General features: G+C 35.6%; 1 protein-coding gene across 1 annotated transcript; it reads left to right on the top strand.

Annotated features, from left to right (window-relative positions):
- The first annotated feature begins 1339 nt into the window (after positions 1-1339).
- Positions 1340-10058, top strand: DMRTA1 (DMRT like family A1). Its single transcript, XM_040335887.1, has 2 exons — positions 1340-1976; positions 8872-10058. Exons 1-2 carry the CDS (start codon positions 1439-1441, stop codon positions 9696-9698), a joined length of 1365 nt encoding a protein of 454 aa, XP_040191821.1. The 5' UTR covers positions 1340-1438; the 3' UTR covers positions 9699-10058.
- The last annotated feature ends 1169 nt before the right edge of the window (positions 10059-11227 follow it).

Raw genomic sequence — 11227 nt, 5'->3', positions numbered from 1 at the left:
TCCGCGTCGGGTATGCAAATCAGCTTTTTCTGACGATCCACGAACGTACGCGCAGCCGTCGCATTCTCTTACGTCGTCTCTAGTCGGCTTTTTCCAGCGTATAGTTAAAGCTGCTATTTTGGGGCGTATAGATAGACTTGCCATGTTAAAGTATGGTCGTCGTTCACGCGTCAAAATTTTAATTTTTTTATTTTTTGCGTAAGTTGTCCGTGAATAGGGATGGACGTAAGTCACGTCTAAGTAAAAAAAATTACGTCATTGCGACGTCATTTCGTGCAAAGCACGGCGGGAAATTTCGAAATGGAGCATGCGTTGTTCAATTGGCACGGGGACGCGCTTCATTTAAATGAATCACGCCCCCTACCCGACGATTTGAATTCCGCCACCAGAAATACACTACGCCGCCGTAACTTACGGCGTGAATTCGTCCTGGATTTGACTTAAAGCCAGGTAAGATACGGCGGCGTAGCGTATCTCTGATACGCTGCGCCTGTCTATTTGTATGTGAATCTGCCCCGCTGATGCTACAAAAATGCCTAAAAATATTTGTACTTAACATAAAATTACCATTGCTTCTGCCTAAAATCAGGGCACATTTTTATAGTGTACTTATATTAGAGTACTGAGATAATATAGACCCATTGCACTGCTACGCTATTAGAGTTTTAATAAATGTTATTTTTTTTACACATATTTAAGTATTGATTTATTTACATACATAGCTGTTAAAATTTCCAGTTTTACTCTGCTGTCAGAGATTACCTAATAATTTCAATGTAAATCTAAATTGTGAAACATTTAGATTTTGATAATCAGTTATAAAATATTTTTTAATTATTTTATAGCTATATACATTCCTATCTCCAATATACAGTCTTAAATATCTCCAAAATATATAATATTTTATGTTAATTACGCTGTGTTTGTGTTAAACATTAATCTATTAGTTTGCATTTACTGTGTCATCTATTGTTTATAATTAAATATGCTGTTCTTTTTTTAATTATGTGATAATATTTTAAATATGTTTGTATTATGAAGCTGTTTTATGGTTAACTGTATACTCAAAGTGTCCTGGAGTGTTAATTTAAATTAGTGGTAAATTATAAATACAATATCTCTTCTGGCTACACCAGGGACTCTATGCTTTAGTGCTATTTATCTCTTGTGATCATTTTCATGCAATGAATAGCAAACCCTCTATAAGAAAATTCCCTGCCTGTGAAACCCTTTACATGTTGAGCTACGCCTCTATTTAAAGTTTTTTAATGCCCTCCCCTATTGACAAACCTGAAATCACACTGAACATCTGTTTTGCTAAGGAGGAGACAGAGGGAAGGCTTTTCAGTCACACATATCAGCTTAACAGTGTTTGACACATAGCACAGCTCAGATTATCCCAGGGAGGCAATCTAGGCTGAGCTGAAACCTTACTCCAATGGACTGCAACAACTCCAGAGGAAACCTTTGCTCTAGACCACTGCTGCCTCCTGGTTTGCTTCCTCCGGTGCCCCCTCCACCTCTTTCATCTTCATCAGCCATGCCAGTGCCACCATCAATACCAATGCCTGCCTCATTCCTCAGACCCCCAACTCTTCTCTTTCGAGCTGCAGCTGCAGCTGCTGCAGCAGCCTGTGCTCCCAGGATGACGTTAGACAGAGGAACAGGTGGAACAGCCATGTACCCACGAACACCAAAATGCGCACGGTGCCGCAATCATGGAGTGGTATCAGCACTTAAAGGGCACAAACGTTTTTGCCGCTGGAGGGACTGTGCATGTGCCAAATGCACCTTAATAGCAGAGCGTCAACGAGTCATGGCTGCACAGGTGGCACTCAGAAGACAACAAGCCCAAGAAGAATGTGAAACCCGGGGTGTGCAACATTTCATGTACACAGGACCAGGAACAAATGGAGGAGAGACCATAGGACACAAACTACAGACTGCACAAGTCCCCAGTCAGCTGGAAAATAAAGGTGAGCAAAACAAGTATTTGCAAAAATAAATAAATCATATTTTTGATCTGGGGAAATTCACTGGAAGTATATTTTAAATTTTAAACTACTGGTCCAGCAGGGAAAAACATATGACATAATTAATGTGTTATTTGTAAGCATACATTTTACTAATATGGCTTTATAATGAAACATTACATTTGTTTGATATTACTTATATACTATAAGATGTTAATACAGTAATTACATTATGCTCAAGATTATTTAAATTTTGGCAACAATATGGAATTCACCACTTTACACCTTTTTATATGTTATGTGGCAAGAAAAATATAGAATAACAATTCAAATTCACCATTTTCAAATAAACTTGATAAGTAAAAAAATATATAGATGAAATGAAAGTTACATATATAAAATCTAATACTATGTTTTGAAATCTAAAATAACTTACACATAGTTTAGATATATCCAAAATGTATGAATGTCTCCTAGTAAACCAATTGCATAATTTTATCTTTGTTAAATTTACATTGAACTATTTATCTGCGTACACACGATCGGTCAAACCGATGAGAACGGTCTGATGGACCGTGTTCATCGGACCAAACCGATCGTGTGTGGGCCCCATCGGTTATTTATCCATAGGTTAAAAAAAAGCAATCTTGTTTTAAATTTAACCTATGGATACCTAACCGATAAAAAACGATTGTTTGTAGGCACGTCCATCGGTTAAAAATCTGCGCATGCTCAGAATCAAGTCGACGCATGCTTGGAAGCATTGAACTTCGTTTTTTTCAGCACGTCGTTGTGTTTTACATCACTGTGTTCTGACACGATCGGCTTTTTAACTGATGGTGTGTAGGCGCGACTTGCCATCAGTCAGCTTCATCGGTTAACCGATGAAAACGGTCCATCAGACCGTTTTCATTGGATGGACCGATCGTGTGTACAGGGCTTCTCTGTTCAACAAGGCATTAAATCTATGTTGACTTAAAACTTACACTCACGTTACACAGTTTTTTTATTCAGATGTCTTAAAACCATATTGAATATTTCATAGCACAAATAACATATAACCTTCAGTAAACGGGCAAGGTTTCAGTAAATCAGCTGGTCAGTGTTCAATTGTAATCATCATTATTTATTGTAATCATTATATGTATTACTATGCACAATTAGAATGTATCTATTTTATAGCAATTTGAAGATCATATGCATTACAAAAAATCAATCCCTATAAGGAAAAATTTGTTTTGTGATTTTCCAGTTGTACCAGATTTATTTTGTATTCTCTTTTTTAAGTATATTTACAGCTAGTTAAATGGTAAATGATAAAATAAGTTTAAAACTTTTTTACAGGAAAATACTACAACAGTATTTTTGTATGACAGTGTATACCTTAATATAAAGCTGTTGATTTTTCCAGTATGTTAATTATCACTAATTTAGCACTATTCCCTGACAGTTTTATTTGTTTTTGTACATTTTTTTCAAAATTATAAGTAATGTTTTACACAGAATTTGGGGGGTTACCAAGACAAATACATTATGCCAGTAAATAATGTGTATACACTACAAGGTACAGGTGTTTTAAACAAATTTTAAATCATCTACATGTTATACATTTTACCCAAAAATCTAATAAAATTAGCATTGTAGTCAACATATTTTTTTAATTCTCTTTCAATCAATATGATATTTATAGCACTTGCTGTAGTCTAGTGGCAGATATATACAGAAGAGTTATTGGGGGAAATACATTATGCCAGTCAATATTGTGTACACTTTTCAATTTGTAGGCGCTTTAAACATCAAATTAACAGCATTGTCAAGATATTTTCTCTTCAATTAATAAAATATTTAAAACATTTGCTTTAGTCTAGTGGAAGATATAGGCTACTTTTAGCAAAGCTTCAATCAGACAAATGATAAGCATTTTAAATGTTCTTTCAGCCACATTCCTGTCCTTTAATTTCAGTAATTGTTTTCTACTTCTTTAACCAAATACGTCCTTGCTATTTAAATATGTCTGGGAATGGTAAACATGTTTTAAAAAAAAACTATTACATTATTACATTTACAGCAATGATATTCACCATATAAATAGCTACAGCAATAATTGGTATATCATGCAGCCACCTATTATGACTACATTTTATTATAAATATTATAAGTTTCTAGATACATTAACAGATGTAAGTAAGGCTCTTAATAAATGTAAATAACCTGTGACCTGTATTACGAAACTAAGCAAATAATGGCAACCCCAATATAAATGCATATGTACGTAAACGATTCTATAGAAGCATAATCATTGTTGCACTGTTAAACTAATAGAAAGTCACAGAGAGTTTCAGATATTTCCTAACTGGTGTCTATTAGTGTTAAATCATAGTGTCTCTGCAGAACATCCAGTATGGGGAACTGTATAGCTTTTGATATAAATAGGCTCAAGATTAAAACAGAAAAAATGAAAGAATTAGCATGTTAATGTTATGCATGCTATTATTTTTATTTTAGGTCAAATATACATCTGCACGTGTATTATAAAGCTACTATGGGGTTATTCACACTTGCCTGTTTCCCTGTGTAAAGTGCATTTCAAGTAGAATTTATTTTCATTCTTATATAGATAGTTCACAACTATGCACATCAGCTTAGTGGATTGAAAAAGGGCACTAGCAGGCCAATTTTAATGTTCGTCAATTGCACAAATCACATTGATCATGCATTTGTTTTGCATTTTAATGCATCTGCATGAATAACAATCTCTATACTCAATGCTTCTCCCATTCACATTGCATAATGTCAAAGCAAAAATGCATTTATGGTACATAAATGTACACATAAATTAACAAAAGCATGTATAAACACATGCAGTAATGGATATGAAAAATTGTTGTGTAGAAGGTCATAAAATGAACAAAGAATATATGTGAAACGGTCACAGTGTTATAAGGCTGGAAGAAACACTACAGACATTCTTTTACCTTATACATAAAATATGTCATTGCCAAGACCTGGTAAACCTTGCCATTGTCAAGAACGGGCAGACCTTTTGACACTACTGTTCACAAAGACACTGCAAATAATTATTACAGTCACATTACCAAGACAGAATTTTCTATTATAATGTAATATTTTACACAGATTGAACAAAAATGTTACTTGTTTTTTAAGATAGATAGATAGATGCAGAGAGACAAACAGAAAAAAATAGATAATCACTTTTTTTCATCTATGCAGAGTTCCAGGGTATTCTGAAAGTTAGACAGAATTAGTCCCATCTTTAAAACCCAGCAAATTTAGGAGAATACCTACATATATTGTAATCTCTTTATAGGAATATAAAGGATGCATTTTTTTCTAAAATATACATGTTTCCTGGCTGTCATGCTGTTTCAGTGGCTTTAATACTTTATAAATTACTGAACTGGAATGCAAGTGCAGTTAAGGGGTCCTGACTTTATTTGGGCATTCAAATATGTATCCTTGTTTTGGGCCAGTGAAGCCAGAGACAACCAGGCAACTAATATTCTTAAGTGGAAGCCTGTGTATTTCTCTCACGATGGGTTTTCTTCAATGTGCTGACTATGAAAAATAGACAATTTTTTTCTTTTTTTTTTTAAATGCGCACACACACTATTATTACTTTACTTTTATTCGTTATTTTACACTTATACTTTGACTGAAAGCATTGCAGAATGCATTTTTTTATTTATGCTGCTTTAACTAAGTAAGCAGGCATTTAATGACCTTTTATTAATTTCTCCAACATTTTGCCAGCAAATTGCATTAAGTCAGAGAACTGTATGTACCTTGCACTGGGCGTGAACACCGCAGATCATGATTTAATATATATGTGTCTGGGAAAAAAAATATAATTCATTTTTTTTTAATTATTAAAATGTTAAATATTTATGTGCTTCTTTACTGAAAATTTACTGACATTATTTTTTTCAAACAACTTGCTAACAGACTCAGGCCTCGTACACACGACCAGTTTCCTCGGCAGAATTCAGCTTCCGACCGAGTTTCTGGCTGAATTCTGCCGAGGAAACTGGTCGTGTGTACACTTTCGGCCGAGGAAGCCGACGAGGAGCTCGGCGAGGAAATAGAGAACATGTTCTCTATTTCCTCGTTGTTCTATGGGAGCTCTCGTCCCGCCGAGCTCCTCGGCGGCTTCAGTGCTGAACTGGCCGAGGAACTCGATGTGTTTGGCACGTCGAGTTCCTCGGCCGTGTGTACGAGGCTTAACTCTTAAGAAGAAATTGTACCATTACAATTATATTATAACAATACCCTATACAACATTAATAAATACCATTGTTCTTATACATTTTCTAAAGGCGGAAACACTACAGAAATTCATTTACCTTACACATAAAATATGACATTGCCAAGACCTGGTGGACCTTGCAATTGTCAAGAATTGGCAGACCTTTTGACACTACTGTTCACCAAGACACTGCAAATAATTGTTACAGTCACATTACAAAGACTGAATTTTCTATCATAATGAAATACTGTACACAGATTGAACAAAAATGTTACTTGATTTTTAAGATAGATAAATAGATGCAGAGAGACAAACTGAAAAAAAATAGATAATCAGATTTTTTCATCTATGCAGTGGTCCAGGGTATTCTGAAAGAAAAACAGAATTAGGGCCATCTTTAAAACCCAGCAAATATAGAAGGGTACATACACATATTGTAATCTCTTTATAGGAATGTAGAGGATGCATATTTTTCTAAAAAATACGTGCTCCCTGGCTGTCATGCTGTTCCAGTGGCTAACCTATGATGGTAATATCATTAGTGAACTGTTACATATTAGTAAAATATTTTATATTAAAGCGTAAAACAGAAGATAGGAACAGCTGTAAAAAATGTATGTCACACATGAATCCAAATGTGCTTAACCCAAAACAGATTTTTTTTTTTAAATATTATATTCAATTTTTTTATCATTTTAAAAATATAAATGCAATCGTGGTATCTTTATACCTAAGGTATCCAAACAGAAAATAAATTCTGCTAATTTTTTTTTTTACAGATATTATGATTGAATGTTAATGTACTAAGAGTAAAACCTTACACCCTGGCCCCTTTAAAGCGGTGGTTCCCCCTTAAAACACATTTCTAACAATACATTTGGAAGACTGCTTACACTGCGGGTAGGCTGGCTTTTTTTTTTTTTTCGTACATACCTCGATATCGCCGTTTCATCCCTCGACTTCCGGGTATGAGTCTTGTGGCAGTGAGCGTTCCTAGTTGATTGACGTTCCTCCGACCGACGCATACTTGACGTCACGACTTTCCGAAAGAAGCCGAACGTCGCTGGGCAGGCGCCGTATAGAGCCGACTCTATACGGCGCCTGCGCAATGACGTTCGGCTTCTGTCGGAAAGTCGTGACGCGCAGTATGCGCCCGTCGGAGGAACGTCAATCAACTAGGTCCAGCAAGACTCGTATCCGGAAGCCGAGGGATGAAACGGTGATATGCGATATGATCGAGGTATGTACGAAAAAAAAAAAAAAAGCCAGCCTACCCGCAGTGTAAGCAGTCTTCCGAATGTATTGTTAGAAATTTGTTTTAGGGGGAACCACCCCTTTAATTTTTACAGCATGCCCTTTTCAATATTAACAGCAATCAAAATAAAGTAAAACAATACAGTTGTAGATGAAAATATATCTAGATATCAAATTTAGAAAGTAGATGTGGTGCTTCAATTAGTATGAAAAATCCTTAGAAAGACAATACAAGTTACGGGATGGTCACACACAAGAGTGCATCTACCCTTTGTCTTCCATTCTATATTGATGCACTGGAGAAGAATGTAAAGCTTGCTTAGAGATGATTGATCACTATATATTAGTAGACAGTAGTGACCGTGCGAATGCTTCAGTTTTATGAACAGTATTTAAAAAAAGTAATAGAAAGTAATAATGTCAATTAAAAATTCTTCTGTAGATTTTCTATAACTTTTCACCTGTGTAAGTGTACATTGCATTGACTATGAAATATACTGTATATGACTTCATTCTGCATTCCTGTGACCCATTTTCAGTTGACAGCCGGCTAAAGTCCGCTGTTAACTGAAGTCACTTTGAAGGTCCAGGCTCTGGATCACCCAGATTCCTGAGCCACAGCTGGCTCAGCTTCGCAGCAAACTGCTCAGAACCTGAGCCAGGCGCTCCCACCCCTCCATAGCCCTGAAACATTGAAGACCGAGGACTGAGTGATCAGTGTTCTTTGATGGCTCAGTTCTCCATCTTAGAGTCAATAGGGGACAGTTGCAACATTGGACCCATGCTGTATCCAACTAGGTGAGTATGTGTGTCTATTCATTTTTTTTCCTATTCATGAACTTCTCTTTTAACGTTGTTTTTCAGCTTTTAGTGAAGTTTAAATCGTTTGGACCAAGGTGGTCCAAACGATTACCTTCACTAACAAATGCATTGGCTGGGAGCATGTATAAATTGTATTTAGCCCCAGCCATACAGTGCTGTGTTCTGCCACTGGGATGGGAACTTCCCTTCCCACTCCCAGAACAAAATTAAGTTGGGGTGTGTGGCACTCAACCTTTCAGAGGAAGCTTTGAATTCTATAAATGAATACAAAGCTTCCTCTGATTGGCTGAGGTCGAAAAACAAATGGATGATGTCACAATCTCAGATTCAGCCAATCAGAGGCAGCTTTGTATTCTTTCATAGAATATAAAATTCCTTGTACATGTTTGAGCAGTTCTCAACACGACTTGATTTTGCTATAGGAGTGTGCCAGAACAGAGCAAACTATACTGTATGTAGCGGAGACTAGTGAATTAACTGATTTAGTATTACAAAATGTATTTATATAAAGCTCCTATCATGACACAATAAACATATTGTTAATTTATTTTTATCTAGGATCTGATGAATCAAAAGAAAAACATGATCACCTCTATGGAAGATTATTAAGCTCATCCATGCTTTCTCAAGGTTTGACACAAACATCTCTAGCAGAACAAGTGAATGCATGCCAAACTCTAAAGGCTTCGGATCTGGAGACTTCAAATAAAGAAAATTCCATTCGATCGCCTATTTCTGAGGGAAGATCAGAAGGTGCTGACAGTCCAAGATCTCTGTCTTCTTCTGACCAGGAATCAGGTAATGAAAATGAGTGGACCAAAGACCATTGTGCCTCTAATATTAGCATCCCTGTTGTGTCTATGAAGCACAGAGATCCCCTGGAGATTCTTAACAAAGTTTTTCCAAACCATAAACAGAGCATATTAGAAAACATCCTACATTTCTGTAAGGGAGATGTTGTTCAAGCCATAGAGATGGTTTTAAATGGAAAGGAACAAGTTGTGAAGGAAAATGAAACTCCATCAGGATCAGATGTCAACACCTTTACAAAAGATGCTACAATCAATATTACTGGCTTAGGTTTTGGTGCTTTTGGCTCTAAATCTGCCTTTTCCCCTTTGTATCCTAATCCATCAGCTGCTGGAAGTGAAACAAATATCTTTCATTCTAGACTTGGCCTAAATCCATTACACTTTACTTATTCCACAACTAACAGAGGACTTCCTGGGTTTATATCCCCTTATAGCTTTGTTCCATCTTTTACTTTTCACCCTGGGATGGATTACACATTCCCTGGAATGTTAAGGGATGCACCTTTATGCCAGCGCAAAGATGCCATGAATATCTCTGGACTTTATTCTAGATTGAACCAAGAACATCACTAGTATTCCTTTTATTCGAAACAACCAAGTTGCCTTATCTTAGTAAATACATCGATTTTTTCAGAACTGTGTAGAATGAATGTGCATTCCTTATGTTTCTATCGTGTTTGTTTTTTCATCTAGAAGACTTTATTTCTTAAAGTAACAATATATTATTTTGTCAAATAAATAAAAGCTGGTACATTTAACTGATTTTTTGTTTATGTTATCTTTGTTATACTGCCCACATATTCAGAAATTATATGTGTTAAGGTATTTGAGTTGATTACCTAAATGAGTAGAGAATTATTATTTAGGAATAAGACACCGGGGTTGATTTACTAAAACTGGAGAGTGCAAAATCTGGTGCAGCTGTGCATGGGAGCCAATCAGCTTCTAACTTCAGATTGCTCAATTAAGCTTTGACAAAAAACTGTAATCAGATTGGTTTCTATTCAGAGCTGTGCCAGATTTTGCACTCTTCAGTTTTAGTAAATCAACCCCAATGTGTTCACTTCAATTATATAGCCATGTTTTTTTTAATGCCCTGAAAATAATTGTGTTTTAAATGTTTGCTAAGCTAACATTCTCTGCTCATTTAGTATATCAACCCAGTAATTTCTTCGTAAATGTATACATTTAATACTTAACTGTGGCGTAGGTTTGCTCATTTTACTTACTTTAGCTTTTTATGGATGAATGGTATACTTTGCAATGCAATCCAAGACACACAGGGGTAGGTTTACTAAAACTAGAGCACTCAGAATCTGGTACAGCTGTACATGGTAGCCAATCAGCTTCAAACTTCAGCTTGTTCAATTAAGCTTTGGCAATAAAACCTGGAAGCTGATTGGTTTCTATACAGAGCTGCACCAGATTTTGCACTCTTCAGTTTTAGTTAATAAACCCAACAGCCTCCATTACAAAGGAGTCAGCACATATTGAGGCATGATGTATGAAAGACTACTAAATATCAAAATGTCCAAATGTATGGAAGGTTGGCTGGTCTAACCTAAACATTTGTCCTTTAGGACAATTAAAAAGGAAAAGTTTTTCGAATTGAATTTTTTTTGAAAACTTTCACATTTTACATTTTAAACTCCTTCTTTTGCTTAATTTTTATTTGTAAAACAATTTTCTTACAATTACACGTGACAGTAGTTTCTCTTTCTAGCGGTAGTTTTCTGCCTGAAAAGAGGAGTAGGAATGGTTTTTATTGTGTAGCATGTGAAATTTGATTTCCCCTGCTTTTTTCTTCAGATATATTCCAGAGCAGCCGGTGTTTAATGAACCTATTTAGGAATTATTTGATGGTTACTATTTGACTGCTTAAAAAAGACTTGTAGAAAACTTAGTCATGGAATAAAAATTAGGAAAATTAATATTTCTAAAAAAACAAAAAAACAAACTATGCATTACTATTAAAGGAGAATTTCAACGCCTCCAACTCAAATTTCACCAATCTACTATTATTTTTTAGTCCAACCCCAGGTTTTCTAATCCTTTATCTTCCAGCCCCATTGCCTGTGTGTGGATGTTGGAGATTCCCTATT

Source organism: Rana temporaria, chromosome 1 (genome assembly GCF_905171775.1).
Source record: "Rana temporaria chromosome 1, aRanTem1.1, whole genome shotgun sequence".
Lineage (NCBI taxonomy): Eukaryota > Metazoa > Chordata > Amphibia > Anura > Ranidae > Rana > Rana temporaria.
The sequence above is the reverse complement of the archived record's forward strand: the minus strand, read 5'-3'. Positions and strand labels throughout refer to the sequence as shown.

Excerpts from the sequence above, each read along its gene's own strand:
- DMRTA1 (XM_040335887.1), top strand. The coding sequence starts at position 1,439 with ATGGACTGCAACAACTCCAGAGGAAACCTTTGCTCTAGACCACTGCTG. Across the intron at positions 1,977-8,871 it reads CAGTCAGCTGGAAAATAAAG|GATCTGATGAATCAAAAGAA; the intron begins GTGAGCAAAACA and ends ATTTTTATCTAG.